At 42.6% G+C, this 26,157-nt stretch overlaps 2 protein-coding genes across 4 annotated transcripts; one reads left to right on the top strand and one right to left on the bottom strand.

Annotated features, from left to right (window-relative positions):
- The first annotated feature begins 263 nt into the window (after window positions 1–263).
- Window positions 264–3,242, top strand: LOC109635718 (protein ABHD15). The gene is made up of 3 exons (XM_020097072.2): window positions 264–1,069; window positions 2,065–2,294; window positions 2,374–3,242. The coding sequence occupies exons 1-3, from the start codon at window positions 359–361 to the stop codon at window positions 3,104–3,106; spliced, it is 1,674 nt and encodes a 557-aa protein (XP_019952631.2). The 5' UTR covers window positions 264–358; the 3' UTR covers window positions 3,107–3,242.
- A 571-nt stretch (window positions 3,243–3,813) lies between these two features.
- taok1b (TAO kinase 1b) lies at window positions 3,814–25,191 on the bottom strand. Of its 3 annotated transcripts, none has more exons than XM_020097308.2 (21): window positions 24,555–25,191; window positions 15,993–16,251; window positions 15,667–15,738; window positions 15,103–15,204; window positions 14,950–14,995; window positions 14,730–14,826; window positions 14,516–14,629; window positions 14,104–14,195; window positions 13,707–13,800; window positions 13,269–13,350; window positions 12,097–12,264; window positions 11,640–11,846; window positions 11,069–11,203; window positions 10,622–10,858; window positions 10,362–10,490; window positions 9,885–9,968; window positions 9,515–9,634; window positions 9,158–9,397; window positions 8,857–9,069; window positions 8,215–8,397; window positions 3,814–7,945 (listed from the first exon to the last, which is right to left on the bottom strand). In XM_020097308.2, exons 2-21 carry the CDS (start codon window positions 16,122–16,124, stop codon window positions 7,445–7,447), a joined length of 3,048 nt encoding a protein of 1,015 aa, XP_019952867.1. In that variant the 5' UTR covers window positions 16,125–16,251; window positions 24,555–25,191; the 3' UTR covers window positions 3,814–7,444. The 3 variants fall into 3 exon arrangements, with proteins under 3 accessions (XP_019952867.1, XP_069395844.1, XP_069395845.1); XM_069539743.1 differs by lacking the exon at window positions 24,555–25,191 and adding an exon at window positions 23,955–24,332; XM_069539744.1 differs by lacking the exon at window positions 24,555–25,191 and adding an exon at window positions 23,782–23,838.
- Between the last annotated feature and the right edge of the window lie 966 nt (window positions 25,192–26,157).

Raw genomic sequence — 26,157 nt, forward strand, 5'->3', positions numbered from 1 at the left:
AAAGTACAGGTACAGGTTGTTCTTTTGTTCTTTTGTCTTTTTTCAGCATGATTACAGGGCACTTGCCGAACTTGCTGTGCTGGTGATGGAATGTGCTTGTTGTTTGTGGCTGTTGCATTGTTTGATGAATGTCAAGTTCAAGCATTCAAAGACCTCATAAGGGAGTTCAGTAAATTACGACAGCGTAAATTAAATAGAGTCAGAGTAGAACTCAGTCATTTCTGCTGTATTAATAATCCAAAAAGTGGATTTCCAGGGAACAACTGGTGGTTCACAAGGTTAAAGAGGAGAATCACATTAAAGTTAATGGGAAACAAGACTTCAGTCAACTTATCAGGTCAGACCTTCACTCTGGTGCATGAAGCAACAGTTTGTAAACTATGGGGGTCAAAGGTCAGTCACAGCAGACCGTCCCGAGAAAACACTGGATTATTTTTATGTTAAGATGGCACCGTTTGTTTGGGACTGTCTGTTCTGTTTGCTTCCGTCTCTGTTTCTGTTCCTGCTGAGTCTCGTCCTTCGCTGGCTCAGAGCACACTGTCGGTCGGGACGGGCGTCTGTGACTAAAGATAAACCTTCACTCATCTGCAAAACCTCTGCGCTGGCCAAATATCTGCTCCGCCACTGTGGCTCTCTGGCCAGGCCGAGACCGGCTGCATGGCCCAGGGGAGACCCCCACCTCCAGACCCTGTCTGGTCTGCTGTGTGGACCACAAGGAGACACAGTAGAGTTCACCAGGGACAATCTGTTACTGAGAGACGGGGGGATAGTAGCTGTGGACTGGGCTCTGGAGACAGGACTGGGTGGGAGGATTGGGAGGGGGAGGTGGGAGGGGAGGAAGGAGCATCAGTTGGGGGGAAAGGCGCTGGGTTGCTTCACCTCGACCCCTCCTGTCCTTCTCCTCATCCCTCATTCATGGGGAGGGGTGAGCCCTCACTTGAAGGCCCTGTGCCATCAGGCCATCCGTCAGGGCTTTTACGTGGTGGTGTTTCACCCTCGGGCCACAGCAGGGTGCCCGCTGACCACAGCACGACTCACTGAGTTTGGAGACCCGGCTGATCTTGAGCAGGTAAAGATTGATTCAGTTTATCTTCCAGTCAAAGTTATATTTTATGCAAACTTTTAATGAATTCCCCCAAACTGAGATGTGGTCACTTTGTTGTAACAAGTAACATCAAAGCAAAAACAGGTATTCACCAAAGTCTGAAAAAATGAATCGTCTGGAAATCATAAATGTCCATGTTCATTTTAATTCAATCAATCTGATTTGATCAATTTAAACACTTTACATTCAAGAACAATATAAACAAATCCCACACCTGCATCCATGCAAACAGAAAAACATACTAACTGAAACGGAGCAAATGCGATTACAAACCCTCACAAAAAAACAAAACAAAGATTAAATGTTAAAATAAAATATGTTAATATGGGGAGAAGTGAATGATGAAATAATAAAATGGAGAAAAAAAAATTATATAAAAGGAAAAAGATAAACCAATACAATGCTAAAAGAGATTAAAAGAAAGTAAAATAAATAAAATGGAATAAAAGGATATGTCTGTAAAACAGTTTAAAAACATAGGTTTTAAATTTGCTTTTTTAAATATTCACATTCTGTGCTGTTTCAGAGACTTAGTGAGAAAAGGATGCCTCGTTGTGTTTTATTCTAAATTAGAATATTATTAAAAGGCCACTATCAGTAGACCTGAGGGTTCAACAGGTAAAACTTAATTTAAATTCATTAAACTTGTCTTATTTGTATCTACACTGGCTCCACATCCGCTACAGGACTCTTTAAATCACGAGTTCCATGATTCAGGTTAAAACAACAAGGGATCATGTTTTTATTTTTATGGTTTTAGCTCCAACACTATTTTTAATATATTTTTATTTTTCAATTTTTAAAAAAATGTTATTCTTTTATCTGTTTTGTGTTATTGCATTTCTTAGCATGATCTGGCTTTTTTACACTTCTATTTTATTGTGTGAGGCGCTATAAAACTTGTTTGTCTGCACTGATTTAACTGAAATGATGATACATTGATTTCTTTTCATTTCCAGGCATTGGCCTACGTCCACAGCCGCCACCCGTCCTCTGAGCTGGTGGCAGTGAGTGAGGGTTCGGGTTCAGGAGTCCTTCTCTCATACCTGGGGGAATGTGGATCGAGCACATACCTGACTGCAGCTGCTGCCATCTCACCTGTGCTCCTGGGCCAGCTGTGGTTCAAAACGGCCATGCCTGCCATTTATCGCTGGGGAGTGCTGTTGAAGCGGAAACTGCAGCTGAGAAGGTAATAAAAAAAATGTGTGACACTGATATGAATATAGACATGATCATAACCTTTATTTCTCACATGGCTCTGGTGTAAGATACGCAAATTCCTTCAGAGGAGTCATGGATGTGGACCGGGTCCTCAGCTCTTCCTCCCTGAGAGACTTTGAAGAAACTCTATTCTGCTCTTCAGCCCAGCTTCCGGAGAAGCCTCCAGTCAACCCTCTAAACAACTCTGGACTGAGGTCAAGACCTCATTATGAGGGGGAGGTGGCTCCCTCAGTGGCCTGGGCACTGGGGGAAAGGGCTCAGCCAGCTGAGGACTGGGACAGCTACTGGGAGAGGAACGAACCCCTGAGAGATGCAGATGAAGTGGCCGTCCCCGTGCTCTGCATCTGCAGCCGCGACGACCCTCTCCTCCCTCCTGCCTCCACTATACCCATCGCCCTTTTCCAGAGCAATCCCCACTTCTTTCTGGTGTTGACAGACAAAGGAGGGCACTGTGGATTCACTCAAGAACAGGAGGAGCTGGAGGGAGGGAAGGATGAAAATAAGGAGGTGGAGGAAGGAAGCTGGAGTCACATCGCAGTTCTGGAGTACTTCAGAGTTGTGGCTGATTTCCTAAGAGGGGAGAGGATGGATGGAACAAGCTGGGGTGGTCCACTGGGGGAAGACATCCAGGCTGGGCAGAGGAACAGGGGCAGTAACACGGCCCTTCTCCGCAGGAGGAGAGCCACCGTGATGAGGAGATCAAGACCTCGGGCACCAGAACAGAGCAGCGTGGATGCAGAAAGAGAGAACTTCACCTGGAAAAGGTCCTATACACGCTGAGGACGAAGATGGTGGAGGATTAGAAAGATTCTATCGACTTTTGGACTTTGTCAATCAAACATCTGGAAGATAAAAGCAGCATGGTAATGGACAGCTGTTGGAAAAAAATATTTTCTTCTTCATTGATCATGTGGATATTTGGTTAAGATAAACATTGGTAGGGGTTGGAATCACAAGATAACCTATGATACAACATGCAATACATGGTCCACGATAACATCACGATGCAGCAGCTCTGCAATAATAATGCACGAAATAATGATACATCACAAAAAAATACTAAATGCCCCTGAAGAGTTTCACTGCAGGATTCGTATGTTTATTCACTGCAATTTGGTGTCAGTTTCAGAGTTTTACACAAACTGAGATGAAACAAGCGACAAAAAAAGTTTAATCTTAGTGCCTCTTTAGTCTTTAACAAGCACACTGTCACCTCACAGATGCCATTATTCAGATGTAAAATAACCATAACCCATAATATTGATATTTGGCCCCAGCATATTGATAATATCATGAGTAAGGACAATAATATATTGCAGAATCTGTATTTTATCCCACCCCACCACTTTGTACGTATCGAACCATCATGTTTCCAGGGAGTGTAGCTCGGAGCCACTGAAAAAAAGTCAATAAAGAAAAAGGTTTTTAAAGCTTTAAATACTTTTACTGTCTCATGCTCCTCACACACAAAACACCATAGGACAACGAAATATTAAAATTACTTTATTACAGATGATTCTTTATCCAGTAGCCCTCTTCCAACAAAAAATAGTAATTACAAACAAAATATTACATTTATCCCCTAAACTTTGTTTCTGAATTTCTTTTATACATTTTAAATCACTTTGTCATCTGTAAGGAATAGCTTTTCTCTTCTGCTATGCGACATTCAGCTTTTTGCACAATCTATACAATTTAATACAGTTTAATACAGGTCTCTGGACCAGGGAGAATTAAACAGCAAGATCCACCAAATGACAGGAGAGATAAAAGAAATACTGATCAACAGACTGTACAGAAATGACCCTGCCTACCGCCTACTCTCAGCCAATGGCAGCCATCCCTCAGCACCCTGAGGGGGGGGGGATCACAGTACACATTTAATCTGGTCAATCACTTGTGCAATCAGTGCAACTGATCCAGTTCAGAGTGACCAAGGTCTAAAGCTAGACTCTGCCCCAACTGCCTCAAAACACACAACTGGGACTTCTAGTAAACACAAGAGAAATCTAAAAGTCTGCCACTGGTTTGGCTGCTGACATCAGCTGGAAAAGAAAACGACCCTTTCTGGTGTTAAAGGAAATAAAATCTCTAAGGAGCTGGAAAAATAAAAGTTGGTAAAATATGTTGGGTACAATGGCGTACTGGCTGAAGAAAGAAGTGGGGACACTTTTTCTCTGTGCCATTAAAAAACAACAGGATTGTAAATTGTGAGTTCAGGGAGGTAAGATTTTTAAAAAAGGCAAATACTTTTAAGTGCAGTGTGAAAATGCTTTGTGTAAAACCAGAACAGAAGCTGGAACACGCTTCATAAGTCAGACGCTCAAGTTCAAATAATATCAGTGGATCCCACAACACCTAAGAGTAACTCTTTGTAGATATCAAACTACAGATATATTTTCACTGTCTTGTGCAAGAACTTGTCAGGTTGTGGAGTGCACCAAATGTTGTTTATGCAGCCAAATGTTACAGAACTGAGCCGCTTTTAGGACATTCTTTATTTTCTATGTCACTGTGATCTCGACCTAAAAACCACGAAGAACCTAAGTAGACAGCTTGAGTCTTCTATACTGGGTACTGTAATGTCAGTAAAATATAGCCCATGCTAAATCAAAGGCTACACCTAACTAGATTTCAAATGATGTGCAAAATTATCCTCATTCAGCATCAAACAAAAAAAGGTCGCCGTTACCCTCGAGTCCAAGAGTTGAACTGTTGTCATTCACAACAGAATATCTGTAACCATCTCAGAACCGGTGGCTGCAAGTAAGACAGTGAAAACCCAGCGGCTGTAAAACACTTAAAAACCGCTGGTCTAAAACCACGTCACTGTGTCCGCATCACAACAAGTTAATTTGTCTTTGATTTGTCAATTGTGATTTCCATATTTTCAAATTCAAAATATACAATATTAACAGGTTTCCTGTACATTCCACCTCTGAAGATAATATAATGCATAATCTCTGCATTTCCCAATAAGACTCCCACCTTTATCTCCATTTCTCTATAATGCTTTTTTTTATAGATTTATATAATACATATATTTTTTTTCTTCTTTTCTTTCACTTGAAGAGCTCTTGAGGAGCGGCGGGGGGGGGGGTTGAAGACCACAATAGGCTCAGGGGGGGAGGAAACAGAGGAGGAGGGAAACAGGGAGACTGGTGGTCAGAGGGTGACGTCGCAGTCAACGGGGTGAGACAGAGCGGGGTGTCACACCGTGGGAAGGTTGCAGGGGCATGGCAGCGGAGATCCCAGCATCACCACCCATGCACCCACGGAGACATTCAGCAGTCACCAACCAGCACAGCACTAGTGACGCTCCTCCGTGCATTCAGTGTTCATTCATTTTAATTTGCCCCCTTTTTTAAAAAGTCAGAAACTGCTCACTGGGGCATATTTCAGACAAATGTGATGGACATTAGCCAAAGAGTTGCACAGACACAAACAACTGTTTAAGCGTGTTTGCTCATTTACCACCAGCACAGCTATGCGCACCATTTATTTTTACTTAAATGTCCCGATACCACTTTCACAAAATGTGACCCTGTACATGCATTTATCAGTAACGTGTGCAAAGGGACATAACTGGTGGACTGTGGGATAAAAAAAAACCACAATGTCTATTTCAGGTATGTGTGAATTTGTGTGTGTAAATGTGTCTGGTTAGTATTTTCTGCGGGTAAAGGCCTGTGCCGAAGTGCAAGTCATTGTAAAGTCACGACACCTTGTGGTGAAGCTCTACTTGAGTGTTCTTGAGGTAGGCAAACAGGCATCGTTCACTTTATCAAAGAACTTCATAGTGCATCGATTATTCGATAATTAGAGCAGGAAATTACGGCATTGAAGTGAAGAGTGAATGCACAGTTTTGAAACTATTCAGGTAGAGGTTAGGTGCTGCTGAAAAGCCATCCCTGTCATGACGGCTGTGTAAGGCTGTAGTAACCGTCAGACTGGGCAGGTGTGAGTGAAGGGCAGAGGCCTGTGGAAACCCAAGAGATGAAACCTATAAGGCAGAGCATGAGCACAGGAAGTGTGTGCTTCTCTCCCGAGTTCAGCTAAAGATGCATCTGTTTGGCCTCATAGTTTGAACTGAACACTGACATCTCTGGCACAGTATCATTAAAAACTTAACAATATGTTGGCATGAGTAGTTACCACAACAATATCTGACTCTGTACCTTTGGCATCTTCGCAGCCCTGCTGATAATAAGTTAACGAGGGAGTTCAACCAATGAGGCATTTTTCATTTCAATGAATCACTTGAACCAGGTGATTTCACAGGTTACATTTCCACTCTGGTGGTAGATACCACCCTCAGCTACATCACTTTTAGCCATCCCTGCACTACCTCTTTAAAGTCAGAGATACCCAATGATACCACTTACATCAATCTTTGTTCTGTTCTTTCTATCTCCCTTCTAGACCTCTGCAACATGTTCTGGGCTCTGTTCTTTAATCGTCAATCTCAAGTCCAACCCCTACGTCACCTCCTGCCTTCTCATTTGCCTGCGACAGTACATGAACAATAATCTCAAAAAACCTTCTCTGATTACAATGTCTGTGCTTTAATCTTGAGCCGTGAGTGGTGTGAAGTAAAAATATTTAAATGTTATTTAAAAAATTGCACACACACTGAATGAAAATTTTCCCCTGATGCAACTCATTTTGCTACCACAAAACAGCATATAAAACAGCATACTGCAAACAAACAGCTCCGGATAAACTCCACGGTAGATAATCTGAACACTCTACTTTGAGTCTATGGCAACAGAGACTAACATTGCAAATATAAAAACACATAAAATAGCACTGTAGGCTACAGTAAAACACTATTGCACTGTGGGAAACTGTACATGGCCTTCAGCCATCTTGGATTAATCTCGAGACTGTTGGGTTTCCACAGACAGCTGCTGTTAACAGTGCACTGAAAGAAGTGGTGATGGGAGGAACTGGGCGGAAGTAAACCCAGTGTCAGTACTGTGCAGTGGGAAATAAGTGTGTGTGAAGCATGTGTGGAGTGTGTCTGTGTACAGTGTTACTTCGGTGTGTCAACGTTAAGACGTTTACTGTTTCTCTTTTGTGTGAGTGTGTGTGTGTGAGTGTGTGTGTGTGTGTTGTCTAGGTGTATGACAGATGGGATCCGTTGGAGATCTGAGAGGTGATGCTGGCGCTCCTGCTCATGCCCTGTTCATTCCTTCCCCCTGATGACGTCCTCCTCATAGCCTGTGGGCTGTTCCTCACCCCTCCCCCACCGCCACCACTCCCCCTCTGACTCCCTCCTCCGGGGTGATGGAGGCTCCAGGGTGGTGGACCCCCAGCCAGCATGGGGTGACCCCAGGGCTGCTGTGAGCTGGAGCTCCCCTGGTGGTGATGACTATGGTGGCCCACTCCTCCACCTCCTCCAGGCCAGTGGCCCCCCCCCTGAGCCCCCTGGCCTCCTCCACCTCCGCCCCCCCAGCCTCCCTGGGGATCAGGAGCCAGGTTAGTGAGCACCATGTTGCTGAAGCCCAGCCGCATGGACTCAGAGTCAAAAGCCTCAATCTCTCGGGCCTGTCGCTCCAGCAGCGAGCGGATCCGCTCCAGGCGTTCGTTCTGCAGGGCAAGCATTTCCTCCTCAATCTGTGGAGACAACACAAGAAGGAATGAGTTCAATATCAGCTTGATTTCATAACTTAACAACTCACATTAAAATACTTTGCATTCTAATATGGAGCGTTTGTGACATTGTTTTTTCTCCCAGTGCATCGTGTTCAGTGGCAAACTTATTTACTGGCAATGGAGTCAAGTCAAGTCAATTGCCGTTTTTTTGTGGGTTTTCCTACGTTCAAAAACCTGCGTATACAACCAACACAAGACAACACAGTGTGTGTGTCCAGGGCTTTTCTTACTTTCTGTTCCAGCAGAGCCCTCCGCAGAGACACCCTCTGCTCCAGCTCCCTCTTCTCCTTTTCGTGCTGAGCATCCGTCTGCATCTTGATCTTGCTCTGGTACGCATTGAGCAACTCCAGCTCCTGCTGCAGCTGCATCCTCAGAACCTGACACTCCCCCTCTTGAGCTTCATCTAACCGCAGCTGAGGGCAGGGAAACAAAAGACAGAGAGACAGAAACTAAGTCTTTCTTTGTGAGCGCCATGTGTATTTGGCCAGTGTCAATGAAATATACTTTTTTAAGGAACAGCGATCTCTTAAACAGCCATAATTAGAGTATAAATAATTTTAATCCTTCAAAACTGAATAAATGAAAATAAATAAAAATCTAAATTTGAATCATATGTAAATAAATGTGAGTACATTTATTGGCATCCATGTGTTAAATTATGCATTATACATACTGACCAGAAGCACAACACATCAACAACACTTTGGTCCCTGAGTTTGCATCAAATGTTCAATTTGATTGATATTGAGATTCTTCTTTTCCTGAGATAAACTCTCTATGGCAGCTTCGTGTGAAGACAAATCAGACACTGATAATAATTAATGATACGACAAATCGTTGTTTCGTGAGCCTGTTAGACTTCAGAAACTCACAGCCTGCGTGGAGAGCATCTCATTGATGGAGTGGTCGTACTGCTCCGCCAGGATGGCCAGCTTCCTGGTCTGCTCCTCCTTCAGCCTCTTCAGCACGGCCTTGTGGTCAGACTTGGGCGTGGTCTCCAGCAGATGATTCCTAAGGGCCTTGTACTGCCTGGTCTGGGTTTTACAAGTCTCCTGGAACTGCTTCTTAATCTGGAGCTCCTTAGACTGAGGAAGGAACAGATATTGACTGTATATTGACATGTGTTTCTGTGCGTGGTTTGTCAGAGGGTCGGTTTCAAAGTATTTTTTGTACCTTGAGGCTCTTGGGCTGCTGTCGGACCTCCATGACATGTTTGCGCCTCAGCTCCCTCTCCCTCCTCTTGTTGTATTCCAGCTGGTTTGTGAGCTCCGTCTGGTGCTGGGTACGGATCAGCTCTGCCCGCGCCTTCTGGATCGTCCCCAGATGCCTGAACTCCAGCTCCTGCATTGACTCGTGATGCCTGAGCAGCATTGCGTGCTCCAGGTCCTTCTGTGTCTGCCGCTTGTTCAGCTCCTGGAAAAAATAGTAAATGAGTAAATGCAGGGTAAATGGAGGTGATCGAATTAATAAAATAAAACAAAAACGCAAGAGTAGCTGATGGTCTGTGGTTGCCTCTGCATGTTGAAGTACCTCTCTGGCCAGATCCTGTTCCACATTGTGTCTGGCGATGAGGACCCTGCGTTTGAACCGACGACACTCCAGCTCCAAGTACTGCCTCTGTCTCCTCAGCAAGTTGGCCTCCTCCTCCGCCTGGTAGTGGACACATTGTTACATTACTATAATTAACAGTATACCTCAAAGACATTCAAACTCTCAAGAAAACTTGCAAAGGGATGTTTTGGGGGACAAATGAGCTTAGCAGGGTCAAACCTGGGTAGTGCTTACTGAGAGGTAAATTTTGTTAACGTTACAGACTCTACTGATGATGCAATCCATTGCCAGGTCTGAGGAAAATCATCACGTGGTCTTGGAAAGTCTGTTAAGTCTGACAAATCCTTACCTGGAAGTGCTGGATGTTCTCTTTCTGCTTGGAAAGCCACTCCTGCTTCTCTTTCTTAGGAGTCGACTGGTTCTCACTCAGTTCCTGCATCACAAGTGATACTTTTTTATTACGTTTTCTTTCAATGTGTCAGGGTCTCGTCATTATTGGGTTTTGTATCAACATTTAGAAATTTAAGAATGGGTAGTTTGAGCCCTGGCTTCATCAGGCTGTGTTGAGTGCCTAGACAAAACTAAAAAAAAACTTTAATTTCATGAAAACTGGCTTTATGAGCCACAGAGAAACCTTCAGGAAAGACGGTCACGATTCAGAAAGGCTGAGAACCACACTGGCTTCTGTGATAATAAAGTGTCTTTGGGGTTTGGACAGCTCATCAGAAAAAACCAAGATAGTTAGATCACCCTGGCAAAAATACAAACGATAACAGACGTATTTTTGCATATATATTTCTTTCTGTGTGTGTGTCACGTATGTTACCTCTTTGAGCTGCTCCTTGCGTAGTTTATATTCTCGTTTCTGTGACTCCAGAAAGCTGCTGAGCTCTTTCTTCTGCTGCACCTGGATGTGCTGCTGGAACTTCTTCTCATCATTGGCAAATGTCTTCAGCTAAACCAAACATGACAACGAGTAAGAGACAAAATACACTCTCTTCAACTTTACAAACAAACATTGTATTTCTCCTTTAGATTCATATTTTGTGTGTGTGCGTATTTTTCTTAAATTGCTGATCCTCATACATCTTTCTCCAGGGCCGCCTGGTGTTTTTTGAGCAGCTTCTCCATCTCTTGGGTGAAGTTGCTCCTCTGACTCTCCAGCTCTTTGTCCAGCCTCAGACGGTGCTCATCCATCTCTCCTTTCAGCTTGTTCTCCAGACCCATCAGGTGCTTCTGATGTTGCCGTCTCATTCGTTTGTACCCTGACATTTGCTCCCGTAGCTCAGAGTCCTGCTCGTGTTCCTGCATCTCGCGGGTCACCTGCAAGATACATGTCAGAGAGAATCAGTAAGGTCTAGATTATTTAAAAGGTGTGCTGGAATAACAGGGATGGTGAAAGAGTTCTCCTTATTCCAGTCTTTTCTTCAAACACAAAGCACAAACTGTCTATTTCTCTGTTAAACAACCAGTAAAAAAGAAAATCAGTTGGTACAATAAAAGAGATACAAAGAGGATTAAGTGTGTTCTCACAAGTGACGCTGTGCGTATGGTGGCAAAATGCTCTCTGTTGCGGTAGTGCTTCCTTGGGGCCTGAGCTGGTGTTGCCTGGGGCTCAGTGGGTTGACTGCTGGCTTCCTGCTCCCCAGAGAAACTCTCCTCTTCTTCCTGGAGACATGAGGCAGCACTATTAACAAATTATTCTGTCACAGTAATTAACAGTACACGTACAAAAAAAAGAGGCATTGGGAGCATGAAGAAAATCTGGGACAGAGCTGGAATGAGAGTAAGACAGAGGAGAAGAGAAACAGAAACAACCAAGGTGCTACAGAAACATCACAGCAGTCAATGATGTCTCACTCTGAATCTCTTCACCTGGCTGCTGTAAGAAACTCCCCATTCACCCACTTGATGACACATCTACCCTTTATTGCATTCATCCTCATATAGAACAGCAGCTGTTTCTGAGCAGCAGATATTTTGCTCGCAACCTCACTCACACAGACAGAAAGTTTACCGGAGCCAAAGAAAAAAAAAAAAGAATAGTAAGAATTATTTGTCATATTTCCTCTAAATAGTTGAATGTCTGAGTCACTCTACCCACCGGCTTGAGGTGTATGACAGAGCTGTTGGACATGACTGTGTGGTCCCCCTCCATCAGGTCCAGCTCACTGCGGCTGTCCTGAGCAGCTTCATTCAGGCTGTTGACGGAGCTGCTCTGGGAGCTGGCGCTGATGGACATACTGGGGATGGACTGATTACTGCCGACGCTGTTCACCGTTCCTGTTCGACCTCCGCCAGGCTCCAGCTCCTGGAAACAGAGTGGAAAGAGAACAGAGAGAGAGAGAGAGACAGTGAACGAGCCAGAGAGAGTGAAAGAGCCAGAGAGGAAATACAAGAGAGAGAGAGACACACAGAGAGAGAGACAGACAGACATGCATACAAACGTATGCATGCCGAATTATTTTCTCTGCATTGTTGTTTTTTTGTCCCACACAAATCTTCTTGTATTCAAGCATCATTATTTTGACTTTGATTTCAACATGCAAACAAATACACACCTCATCTCCATCCTGAGCCTCTGCGGCGGGTCCGTTGTGAGCCTCCTGAAGGAGGATCTTCTTCATCTTGCGGTACTGCAGGTTATCCAGCTCTCGCACTGCATCCTTGGTCCTTTGAATAAGATCCATTAGCACAGAGTCTGGACGTTCACGCTGCAGAAATGCATGCTGCAGAGGAAGGTAGCAGGAAGGAAAAGACGGAACATCATTGAACAGAGAAGTCACAGAAGAAAAAGAAAGATAACAGGAACGAAATTGAGACGGACAAAACTGAAACTTTGTGTTTGAAAGACAGGTTTCCCTGACTGATGGTATTGTAAAGCGCGTAAACAGGTATGAACGTTTGTGAACATATTGTTTTTTTACATCTAGGGAACAACGTGCAATTGCAATTTTTTCTTCAGGGTGTGTAAGATGTAACTCTAGCAAGAGAGCGGGGTGAGAGAGCTTCTCAGCTACTGGTGCGTTTGTGACCTCAAACATGATGCAAGAGGGAAATAAAAAACAGAAAGGCTAACTCTTCTACTGGCAATGAGAATTCAATCAGCGGGTTTACCAGCAGGCTTACCAGTGGGTGCCTTTCATATACTAATTTTGGTGTAAATGAGATACCCAAAGAACTAGATCATGTATGTCCACTGCCTAAAATATGACAGGAAGTCCCATAGCTATTGTAATGACCTGCAGCCCATTAAGAAACATTAACACTGTTTTCCTGTACTTTATTGTAAAGTAATGTTGGACTAGTAGTTCTACTGAAGAAGATCCATTAGAAAATAAGTTAAAAAGAATATTGGAAGAGTTAACATTTTTTAAGCAAACACTGTTTTAAACTTAACATTTAACAAAGAAAGACACAGTGTGCAGTGCTTACGTACCCCAAGGACAACTTCCATTAGCAACAGTGAATCCATTAGTGAGCTAAGTGACAGCTGCTCAATTACTTAACAGTGGGTGGAGAAGTCGCATCTCTACAGTAATTACATCTATGTTCTCTCTACAAAACTGAGCTGTGTGTGTTTGTCCATGTTGTGGATGTGGGTGAATCTGGAAACAGAGGATTAGTGAATCAAAATAGAAGCTTATGGAGGACAGAACTGAGTGCAAACGTCACGGGGGGTGCTGTCAATCAAGTTCATGTGTGGTGGTGCACAGTACGGGCATGAACTTACACCCAGCATGTCGTCAGAGTGCGGCCGATCCTGGGGGATTTTCTGAAGGCAAGAATCAATAAAGTTTCTGAAGTAATCTGTCCTGAAACAAAGATGACAAGATAGAGGGTCGTAACACAACAAGACGCTGACACAGATCGTCTTAACAAAAGTAAACACCAAAGGTTAAGGTGCTAAACAGTACAACTAAACAAGTATTTCACAGCATGTTTGTATTTTTATTTATAGGAAATCAAATTTAGTTATATCACTTAATTTGTTACCTTTTTCATTTTCTTCTTCTTAAAACTTATATAACAGACATTCCTTTCCCAGGTAATGCAAGTGGTGTCGCAATTTTTCCTTCGGTTTCAGTTAATCAAGTAGGCCGTCAAAATCTGAGAGGCTTGAAACTTTGCTAATCTATTTATCAGATATTTATTTATTATTACAACTTACCATTCACTAGACTGCAGTGTGGGACTCTCATTCTGCGCTATGTGGTATAAGGCACTCATTGCATTCATGTTAAACAAGGGAGGCTTTCTCTCAGCTGGAACGGAAAACACATAGTCAGTACATATTTCTTCTTATTAAATCAGCAGTGTGACAACCAGAAATAATAATATAGGCACTTTAAATAAAATATTGCCTTGTAAAACACTGCTCACGTTGATGTAGCTGTCTAGCATTAGTCTTTGTGTACAAAGACCTGTCTATCATTTTACCAGTAAAAATAAAATGTGTGTTTAAAAAGAATGGAAGGGCTATATTTTATCTTATATTAAGTATTCTATAATATACTGCAGTTTCATATTTATACATAAAATAAACACAAACCTACACTGTTACCTACCTAATTCTATACAGGTGATCCCCAAGGACCAGACATCCACCTTCCCATCATACTGGCCCTCATCCATGGCGAGAATCACCTCAGGGGCCATCCTGGATGATGAAGTAGAGCAAAGAAAGATAAAGTTGTGGAAAAGAAGGAAAACTTAATTTACTATAATCCTCCAAAGTTCATCAGCATCATAAATAAGATTTTAAAAAAGCAGCGACTCCCTCCTGAAGATGATATCTCTATCCTGAGGATACATTCAATCTCAGTGGCAAAGCCTTCAAACACTTAAGCAGGCAGCTCTTTACTTTCGTGCGAGTATGCAAATAGAGGTAAATACCATTTCACATCAAACCCATTTAAATAATCAATGTATCTTCAAGCAGACTGTCAATCACAGTCAACATCTTACACATTCACTTACCAATATGGCGTTCCCACAAAGGAGTTGGCAGGTGAGGCGATGGAGGCAGAGCCAAAGTCTGCAAGCTTGACCTGCCCCGGCTCAGTCAGCAAGATGTTACCTGCCTTCACGTCCCTGAGAGACAGAAAAACAAGAAGGGGTGTGTGTCAGATGATGGGGTGTGTGGGGGACATATTGTTGACAGACACATAGGGGGGAATATTAAAAAACTCACCTGTGGATCATATTATGGGAATGAAGGTAGGCCAGCCCCTGCAGAGCACCATGTGTAATGGCAGCGATCTCTACTTCTTGTAGAGGTTTTTTATGAACTGAAGGAGGAAAAAAATATTTGAAACATCAGCTGATGAAGACACATCAATGACTACTTTATTTTCTTTGAGCTCAAAAAGACAAGACAGAACAAAAACCTGAACCACAGAACACCTACTCACCTTCTAACAGATCAGAGGCTGAGCCGAGACAATACTCCATTACCAGCTGGAGACAACAGATGAAGTTGTGAATAACAGCGTATAGACAGATACAAACCCATGTATTTGAATGAGATGATGTTTGAGTTCTGTGCATGTAGTCAGGTGACTTACCCATGCTGTGTGCTCACGGAGGTAACATCCTTTGTACTCTATACTATTGGGGTGCCGGATCCTCTGGAGAAACTTCACCTCCTTTATTATGTCCTGCCATTTCTGTTGGGGAAAGCAGTGACTTAAAAACAAAACATGCAATGCCTTGATTCTCTTCACAGATTATGTGTAATCTGATTATAGCTAATCTGAAATCATGAGCTGTATCTGGGACGACAACAGCGAAAGGGAGCGCACAGGAACGACCTTGTTGAGGTCAGAATTACAATGATACCCCACATTAACAGTGTGGTACATGTATGGCTTACATTAGCAATTTGAAATATATACATCAAAAACATGTATTGTTAGTTTGTGGCACAGAAAGTAGAACACACAGAGCAGCTAAATCGATCCGAGTTGTATTTAAGTGCCCAAAAGTCAAGGTTTGATACATTTATAATTATTCAGTGGAGAATATTTCCTGGACCATGTGGAAAGGTTTATTGTCAAAGTCTGAACTATCATAGATTATTAATTATATTATCATGTATATACATATTATCATTATCATTCTTGTCTCACCTCGTTAGATTGTTTGCCATTGTAGGACATCTTTTTGATTGCCACCACCTCATTTGTGCGTACATCTCGTGCCTGGCAAAGACAAAGGACAGTGTCAGGACACATTTTGACAATAACATGCAGGACTTCTAATGCGCAGTACATTCTCTCAAACAGCCGTGAGCTACTGTTTTAATCACAGAAAGGTAAACAGTAACCTGGATCACGAGACTGATCCTTTCAACTCTTCAATGTAGAATCTGTATTTACTGAACAAAATTGACTGAGAGCAGATACTTTTGCTGTATTTAAGTTGGTGAGTTAGTGCAAAGATGTAGTTGACGTACAAAGTAGACGGCGCCAAAGCTGCCATGGCCAATCTCTCTGAGGTCTGAGAAAAGCTTCTCCGGGTCTTCTTTGAAGAAAAGCTCAGCCACGTCCGGATCCTTCAGGCTCCCTGCCCTTACAGAGGAGGGCATCCTGGTCAATGTAGTCCCTTATCGCCCACTCAAAGGGGATGGGACTATCTGGGTGCTGAGCTACGCCAAAGCAGCTGAAGATTCATCTGCAGTAGTGGATGGACCTAAGGAATCAGCACATGGGCGCCTGGATGGACAGAAGGGGAAGGGGAGGCAAAGAGAGACAGACAGAGGCGTTAGCAAGAACAAGATAAAACTCTGATGCGAGTCTGAAGAAACTACATCAGCGATTGGTCTTCTCCATCCATTCAAACTACAACATTAAGACACACTACACAAGAAGGCAGAAACACAATGTTTGGATTAGGTGTGGAACAGTTCTCCAAATCCACACTGGAGCTAATTAAACCAACTGCTCCCTCCATCATTACTGGGACACAATAATCATGTGAAAATGGGAAGATAATATTATATGTGTAATACAACTATATAGCTTCCCCTAACTTTAAATAGAATAATGCTTGTGTGATGTAGATGTGTTGTGGTGTTAACTGTGAAATGAAAAATTAATGGTTGAGTTTGGCAGATGCAACTGTGGCTGCAGGACGGGTTACCGTGGCCGTTCTGTTTCAAAAAGGTTTTTACATTTCTTTGTATCTTTAACAATTGTGAAAACACATGGGAGCTTGAGGCATCATTACAATATCATACGGCATACAACCCCACACTGGCTGAGTGACATACAAAGCTTCTCCAGGAAGATTAGAGGCTCCAAGTAAACACGGTGCCTCAAGCCACTGGTCACACCATCAAATGCTGACCCCAAAATAATCCACTAATTGCAGAGTCATCATGAGTGTATCAGTTCAGTTCAGATTGCTTCAGCGATTATTGCAGATCTGTAAGTGACTGGAATACTGGGCAATGCAAATATTCTGGCTCAGAGATCGATTTCATGTCCGGTGCTATGAGGAGGCCGACAGTAATGAGGGGTGAACTGCATCAGAAGATCAATTAAAGGACCCAAGGTCAAATTTTACTGTGTACTCTTAACTGGATGCATCAATTGTGCCCTTGTTAATTCATGTAATGTGCATGTAAGATTAATACAGTGTTTTAATGCTGAGTGTGTGAAAGCATTTTGTATATTCTGCATCTACAAAGCAAATTCTTTGAGTGTGTAGGTGTGTTTCAGAATTTCATCACACAAACTAATTTGGCTTATATAACATTTCATGCAAATGAGCAGTATCTGTCAACATCCTGTTTTGTACAGGTGAAGGCTCATTTATGCTCATATATCTGGACAAACACGTCTGTCAGTACTCTGTTCATTTCGTCCGTATTTGTACTTGTCTTCTGAAAGCTTACAGCTCACGATATGGACGTAACAGAGAAGTGCCACCAGAGATCATGGGAGCAGTATACTCAATAGTTCAAGCGAGATGACCTTGGACAAAAGGAAGATATTTCAACAATGACAGAACATTTTAAAGATACTTTGCAAGTCGGGATGAAACTACAGGCATTTACAATGTGGCCACTTTTGCATCTTGCTCCCTCTCTAATGAGGAACATTATCCATTACCATGTTTGTTGTTGTCAGAAACTCGTAAGGAGGTATGTGGGTTCAACACTGGAGGTTGTGATTTTATTGTCTTGCCTGAATACTGTTATATGCAAAGGTTTAGGCAGATCTGAGTTACTTCCAGATTTTGTTGATTACAAAAGAGAAAAGTAAAGTAAATACAGCCCCTGCAACAAGGAGACATTTAAGAATGAGCATTTCTTCAAATGTTAATCCACTTTTTTCCATTAACTTAAAATAAATGCCAACTGTTTACTGTGTGGGTGGAAATATTGTGATTGTGTGGCTGTTAGTTGCACAGGAAACATTTCACAGAGAGGGGGAGAAGAATAGATTACCATATCAGTAAATCATGGATGAAATATGCTATACAGTAAGTCAAGAAACTGAAAAGAAGAAATGATGAGCCAGAGCAGAACTCAAAATCCACCGTGAATCATTTCTTCAAGAAACTCAAGCCAAAGTGTTTCGATGGACCCTCACAGTCCCCCTGACCTAAACATCAGTGCAAATCTAAATATTCCATGTGTGTGATAGAAGCATTTATTTAAAAAGCATCACAGTCATCAAAGTTTTCTTGTGTGTTAGTAGGGACGGAGATTAGTTATGATGCAGAGCTAAAACGCTTTTGTGGATGGAGATTGTTTTACATTTTAAAATGGAAAAAAAATGTATATTGTTCACCAGCTCCACTCTGGCAGCTGGGGTTTAAGGGCCTTTACAATATTATCAATCTTTACAGAACATTTGGAACCAGAAACGTGCCTATCTGGGGGTACAACTATAGAGAGGAATGGAAATGTGCACTTTCCTATAGTTAGGAATCCTATAGTTATCAAAAGACTACCAACAGCATGCAGCCTTAAAGAATCACTCCACCCTGTTTTAACCTCATCTCCATGTTTTGTCTTCAGCCAACATGAACTTGACCACAACCCCCTCCATACCCAGATACCACACGGATATCATTACGGACATGCTCAGAGGGTAAACTGCTACTTTGGTCCTTTCAGCTAATCTTTGTGTTGGCAGCACCCGAACCAAACCTATAGTTATCATTACAGCCTGTTGTACCACTGCCACACAGGCTGGCTTAATGTCACAAGGTTCGTCCTGGTGAAAAAGGGATCCAGCTGACAACAAAAAAAAGTATGAAACTCTTAAGATGAAACACGAAGCCCCCAAGGACAACACATGAACATGAACAAACTGAAGTAACACAGAAACCACAGTCTTTTTATGTTGGACACTAGTAAACAGAGAGTCATTCAGATTTTGTCTAATTTTGTCCTGATACTTGCAACATTACAAGATGAGCATTATGAGACAGATTGCCTTTAAAACTTTAATTTTTAAAAGCTTTCAGCAAGCAAGCCATGTTTAAACACACTGATAACACACTAATAAAACACTGAATATTCAGGTGTAGGGGTCTTTCTGCTACTCTGGGTTGGGGACAGGCAAAGCACTTCCTTATTCTGTAAAGACACACAATGCAATCTGATTTAACAACAACTCATTTACAAACAGAACAATGACTTTAAATGGATTCCGAGCGAAATAACAGTTATGATAACATCGGCTGATATGAGGCTTTCGCAGACATATCGGAATCAGCGTTTATCTTCTGATATAATATGAAAAATTGTATTTTACAGAATATGAATAAAAGATGTGTTTGTGTTTATATTTTACATCTGTTACAACACATGCATTAAAAATCTATATATTTGATTGTATTATATGTATTTATAGTTGTAGTTTGTAGTATATCAATATACATAGATCCAAACACACATGCGTATATACATGCACGCACACACACACACTGAACAAGTGTGACTGTGCTGTGTACAAGAAAAAAATCTGTGCACAAAAACAAATTGCACAAAAAATATTCCAACCGCAAATCAAAGCAATGAACTGCGTTCCAAGCAATACACAAGAGCAATTCTTAATGTGTGTTGTTAAATCTGACAAGACAATCAGCATTTTCAACATTTTCCCACAGTAGCTCCGCAGAACAAGAACACAAAAGTGCTGTATGTTTCATATTAGTGCCATCAGGTTAGAACAAAACCAAATATATTATGGCATCAAACTAACAGATAAATTGTTAATACAGAACATTTTGATGGACCCTTCTGTGCCTGTATATGTGCGTCTGTGAGAGAGACCTGAGTTTAAATAATTTTGGTAAATTTGGGTGAAAGGAAAAAGGCTTACAAGCAAAATCGATGTAGCAATGAAAAAAAAACATTCTTTCCACTCAAATCAGCTTGACACACAGACCAAACATCAACAGTAGAAAAAACATGTTTAATACTCTTGTCTTGAAGCTCTCTGTACTTTTAAGATGTTTTCTATCTACCATGTGATAGTACTTCCTCATGAACGCGTACTGATTCAGCACACACTGATTATGACTGTACAATCACAAGGTAGGTTGCAAACAAGCAAACTATTATTTACAAGCTGTTACTAGATCAAATTTTTCCTAGTTGCTTGTTTCCAACAGAAATGGTTTTCTGATGCATCGAAGAAAACTGTAATGTAAAGACTATAGTAATATAATTTCAAAGCATGAATTGTTATGTTCCTTCTATGTAAACTGGCTTTGCCGTGTCAGCGATCTTTAACTTTGACTTTACGTTTTTTTTTAACAATTCAAGTACAATCCGATAAATCTGACATTTAAAAAGTAGTTACAACGCTCATTGTATTTTACCAGCAGGACACTGGGTCAGATAAATCTTTTAAATAACTTTATCATGTAACTTCAACTGTATATTAATGTTATTGAATGTTGTGCTATTCCTGGTGTGTAAATAAATAAATCCACATAAACTTTGCACACAAAAGGCTCAAGGCTCCGGCTACACCTGAGAGCAACATATGCTTGGTCATATTTTGGATTTGACTGATGTACTTGAGCACAGATTTATCTTGTCATCTGTCAAACCTTTGACCATCTTTTGCTTTACACATATACAGCACGAGCTGTACTGACACCCTCCCAAAGAGAGCCAACGCTCTAAGCAGCAACAACAACCAAAAAAAAAGCCACTGTCAATCACTTATGCATGCTATACTTACGATAAAATATATATGTGTATAGAGTATAAGGGACAAAGGCATGGGTACTGCAGTTTTCAAATTTTATAATGGATTTATCTGCTGAGTATTTTCATTGTTCAGAACGTGGTCAAAACAAAACAAATATTACTGTAAAGTGAAACAAACATCTGGTCATTATATCAGTGGAGTGTTACCTGCACTTCATTATTTTACATCAAGAAGAAATAAACTACATTAGACTTGACTTATGTTGGGCTGTTTCTACAGTTCCAACAGACTAGATTATACAGTGTAATACAAATGCAATTAGGTGTTAATCTCCATGTTTCTCTGTTTCTCTCCCCCAAACACACAGACAATCAAACAGAGCACCACACACTTAGTCACAAGACTGAATCTGGAAGAGACGGATTCATCTGCAAGAAATGCGTGTGCACGCTTTATCACAAAGAACAGTGTGTTCAAGAAATGCAACCAAAGTTGTTTTGCTTTACTGCTTGAGAAAATGGATTCTCTCTTGATGTATTATGTGAATTGATTTCCTGTGCATGGTAAAATCACCAAGAAGCCTAATGAAGAGGGAACCAACACACAAAGCTAAGTAGCGATGGGTGTAACGGAGAGAAAGAAAGAGAAATGGAGGGGGATAATAAATAATCAAATAGTTTATTGATCCCCACAGTGAAACTCTCTCAGCTACACAGTACAGGGTCATCTACAGAGGAGCAACCCTGGAGCAATCCTTCCATCTGCTGCTTTATCAAAAGAGAAAGAGGTGATTTCTGCTAATTAAAACCTAGAAAACCAAACATATATGAATGAACATGAATTTCTGCTTAGTTTAAATGTCAATCTGAGACAAAAGGACATCAACCACAATATACTAGATCGACTTTAAACTGTTCTTATAGAACTGTGGGAATTCAGGTGTCATTTCAATTGACACACACGCATATAGTTTGAAAATGTCCTTCAGGCAGATGCTAGATGCTGGATTGCTAAATAATTTAAGTAGGAATGCACTTAGCTGACACATCTTATTAAATGATCCTGTATCAGCCAGATGTAAATGGTTCACATGAAATCCTCCTCTTTCACTTAGCTACAAAATTACAAAAAACAAACACACTTTATAACGACAATTTAGTTAAAATGTTCACATGCCAAACAGATAAATCTCCTCTTACATGAACCCTAATGCTACCTTCAGCATAGACAACTCCAATCAGATCCCAATTTTAAACTGACCAAGAAAAACACTGGACCAGTAAATGCTGTGTTTGAAGTTTAAGCATTAGAAACAATATTAATTTTGTGACCTACATGTGCGCTGTTGTTCAAATGGCTTACACGCTATGTGTGGATGGAGATAGAAGATGGAGGGTGGGGTGTCCATGCTCCTGCTTTCCCAGACTCACTACAGATTGTGGCTTTCACTGAGTGGAGGAAGTGAAAGCTCTCTAGCTACCCAACGTCAACAACAACACATCCTGACTTGTAGCGCTACAGAGATGATGTGAACAGAGTGACCAAGCACTAAGAGGATTTGATCCCTCCCGTTCCTCTCTCCGAGCTCCATTTACACTTTGTTTTTATCCGTGTTGGGATAAATGTCACCAGCATCAACAGCATAGTTTCTTCTGAGCAAGAAAAACACTTGGGTAAAAAGACAATTCCCTGTGCCACCGCCCTCCACAACATGACATACAAAAGAATCCAAACAGTCATCTCTGACGTTTGCACTACTGGACTTCAGACTCAATCATATTGACGGCTTAAATCTTGAACTGTTCTCCACAAATGTGTAATCTGATGCAGATTGAGTGATTGAGAAGTTAATGCTCACACTTCCACATCTAAAAAAACTGGCAAACCATTGTTTATACAGTATGCGTCCTCTCTCAATCACCTTGAATTAATATCGTCTGCCTTTTCCTTCTTATTCGTAGTCTGACTCATCAAATATGCTGCTGGTTTCCAATTTCTCAGCAGCCAAACTTCATTATTTCAAACTGCTATGTCACTACTGTCTGTCAGGTTGGACAACACCTAAGGATCAATGTCACTATATAAGCTCTGAGGTTATCAGCTTAAAACAAAATTAGCTTAATTGTAAGCAATGTAGCAAGACAATCGAGAAACTAAATGAGGTGGATCCATAAATACATTACACATTTCATAACACCAACAAATTCAGTTGTGGTGGCAATGGTGGATGATATTGTGGAAACGGGTGTTGTTCTGCAGAGGCTGACCGTTACCGACCGACTTGGATCTAGACTTAAGCAAGCAGAGAAGGCTTTGCTCCAGTGTCTAATCCATTTTTCCTGGGAGACACTTAAATCCATTATGCAGCGTGACCATCTTCAGCACCCCCTGATACAACACTGACACACACAAAACCCCCACAAGTTTGCAAAGGCTTCTCCTGCATAGGGACGTTCGCATGCAATGACAGCTACTCAACTCTCATCATCGGCCAACGGCAAGACCTTGAAAGTAAACAAGGGGAGCAGCTCCTCCAAATGAATGCACCGTTGTTCTGACCGAAAAAATAATATGAGCAGAGGTTTACGGAGAACACAAGAAGGCAGGGGCCGGCATCCGAGGCAGAAATCTGTGATGAGAGAGGATGAGAACAAGTTGTACCTGCTTTTCAGCTGAGGTGCATGGACAGCCTAGCCTGTTCATTAGGGTGCCAAGACAACAAAGACAGCAGGGTTGCTCACACTGCAGCTATTATAGGTGGCACACGAAACAAAAACCAAAAACCCAAGTGTTTGTGTAGATCAGCCACGAAGCCACAGAGCTCAGTATACCTGCTGGATCACCACCAACAGGAGCTCGATGTCTTAACGCTAAACTTGATGTCACAACACGGACGATGAGCATGACTTCACCATACTGGAGGTGCTGTGTTAAATCCCCGTGTCGATCATCCACTGTCATGCAGAAATTGTGGTCACAGATAATCCCAGCAGGAGAGGAGCTGGTGGAGTGATAGCCAGCGTTACGCAATATCAACAGTGAAAACGGAGGAATGCGACTCACGTCAGTGCACAACAACAGCGGCCGACGGATGCGACCTCTGCTCGTCGCTTCGCAAACAGCAGGATCACTCGATGGTGTGTGTGTGTGTGTGTGTGTGTCTCCTGGATAAAAGGCTGCCTGTAAACACGATGCCACAACGTGTACGAGCCACAGACACACAACATGTCACCTACCGTCCCCTAATTCAGACACGGTGTGACCCGCGATGCTGCTCGGAGATGGGGAAACTTCCACAGATGAAAAACCTGACAACCCCAAAGCCCAGTTTCACTTAACGCACAGCCACAGTGTGCAGCAGCAGCAACAACAACCAAAAACGAGGGAGTGGCACCGCTTGCTACTATAGTTGCATAAAGCGGATTAGCAAGCTAAGCTAACTTAGCTGACGCTTCTTAAGGTGAAGCAATCTGTACGCATTGTTTACAACAAACCAAACCAGCGACCATTTAGCTCGCTAGCCCCCCTCCCTGCTACCTCACCTGCTCGTGTTTCACACTGTCATTCAACACACACACACACACACCTTCGTGCTGACCAGGATGTGACCGAAGTTGCACGGACACACAAATCTGACAATGCGACACAGCTCACAAGTTGTGACAGCAACTTTTAGGGTTAGCTGGCGAGTGGGCAACCGATCTGACAAGCTAGCTTAGCTCCCCCAGCTAACCTGCGTTGAAATGGGGCTTAACCGCAGCACGGAACACGGAGCGAACGGTAACACGTCCAGACCGCTGGGTTAGCACGAAAGCTAAAGCTGGCGAGCAACTCACCTCGTCCGAAAATGAGTCCACACGGGCCGGGGAGTGGGGGTGTTGGCGGCTGGTCGCCCCGGTCGACGCGGCAGAGCACAGCGACTGACGCCAAAAATCACAGACGAGGCGACGCAGTCCAGAGGAATCAAAGTGGGCTAGCTTACACGTTAGCAGTTGCTAATTCGCTAATCTAACAACACAGTCGACTTCCCAACCACACACGCTCCGTTTTGCAGATTTGTTCGCTTTAGCAATAGCCGATTTTGTCATTTATAGCAGCCGGTGGTAGAAAATAATTCAACGCGAGGCTAGCTACCCGGGCTAACGACTGTCAGGCGTCTACTGTCACAAGCAAGCAGACAAGCAAGCAAGGCTACTGGCCATCTAGCTAGCTGCTAATGTTAGGCGTTAGCTAGCAAAGTTTCTCCCCTTCGATAGGCAGTCCCCTAAAAATGGCGGCGGTGGAGAATCGCCTCCCTGCCACCGTGCGGGAGCCCAAGGAGAGGATGAACCGACAGACACGGAGCTGTGCGGCGAGAGTCAGCCGAGAGGAGAGGGGACACGTGTGACAGTTTCAGGGAGAGAGTTGTTGATGCTGTGCAGCTGCAGCCTGCAGGGAAACTGAGCCCCCTCCGCTCCCTGTCTCATCTGTGAGTCTGCTGCTGCTGCTGCTGCTGCTGCTGCACAACCCAGCACCTGCAAGCATGTGCTGAGGATGCTGGGAACCATGCACACACAATGACTGTAAACACATCAGACCTGGTTCATTGTTACAGGGGACAACCATCCCTTTCCCCTGTATGTGTGTGTGTGCATGGCCTTCATGCCCACTTTCAGTCACTGAGCTCCTAACCTGATTAACAGTTTCAGTCCTGATCTGGCCTCCTCTATAAATAGCCAGTCGTTCACCTATAGTCAATGTTAAAAACTGTTTTTATGCACCATCATAGAGCAGTTGTGGATTTTCTCAAAAGATGGTAAGGTGAGAACATCAGAGGAGCGTAATTCATTCTAGCAAATCACACTAGTACAGACCAAACGAGTCTAGATGATGTGTACTAGACTGCAACGATAACACTGGGATCTCCTTGTGAAACGTATGCATGCATGTGCTTGTGTACAAAACCTTACGGTCCATGATCTGGAATAATATGTCTTGGTCCAGTTATATAATATGAAGTGTAGTTTGTGCAGATGCCAGATGATCAGTCGTACATCCAGTTCAAGGGGATTGATGCTCGGCAGTTTCCACATATGCACTGGTGCAAACACTTTTCTTTAAATCGTGTTGTGTTTACATGTTGGCATTTGTGAAATCTGTGTTTACACAATATTCACATTTAATGAACACGCTCCAGCCTTCACATGCAAAACAACTTAACATCACATCGGTGTGAGCGTGACATCTCAGAGGAGGATTACACATGTGGCTGTAATCTGCATTGAGAAAAATATAGAATGTGTGCAACGTGCACGGCAGCAGAGAGGTTAAAAAATGGGCATTCCACAACAGGCTGCGAGAGGGGAAACCAATCAGCTCAGAGAACAGGGCACAGAGGGCTTTGATTGGTTGCCTGGCAGCGCTGTTGTCATGATGATGGGAATCAGGTCCTGCCTGTGT

The sequence above is a fragment of the Paralichthys olivaceus genome, chromosome 15, assembly GCF_024713975.1.
Source record: "Paralichthys olivaceus isolate ysfri-2021 chromosome 15, ASM2471397v2, whole genome shotgun sequence".
NCBI classification, from domain to species: domain Eukaryota; kingdom Metazoa; phylum Chordata; class Actinopteri; order Pleuronectiformes; family Paralichthyidae; genus Paralichthys; species Paralichthys olivaceus.

Coding starts and splice junctions, on each gene's coding strand:
- LOC109635718 (XM_020097072.2), top strand. CDS start 359: ATGAAGCAACAGTTTGTAAACTATGGGGGTCAAAGGTCAGTCACAGCA. Junction 1,070..2,064: donor ACCCGGCTGATCTTGAGCAG/GTAAAGATTGAT, acceptor TTTCATTTCCAG/GCATTGGCCTACGTCCACAG. Junction 2,295..2,373: donor CGGAAACTGCAGCTGAGAAG/GTAATAAAAAAA, acceptor CTCTGGTGTAAG/ATACGCAAATTCCTTCAGAG.
- taok1b (XM_020097308.2), bottom strand. CDS start 16,124: ATGCCCTCCTCTGTAAGGGCAGGGAGCCTGAAGGATCCGGACGTGGCT. Junction 14,827..14,949: donor AGCCTCTGATCTGTTAGAAG/GTGAGTAGGTGT, acceptor TTCCTCCTTCAG/TTCATAAAAAACCTCTACAA. Junction 14,196..14,515: donor TTTGTGGGAACGCCATATTG/GTAAGTGAATGT, acceptor TTCATCATCCAG/GATGGCCCCTGAGGTGATTC.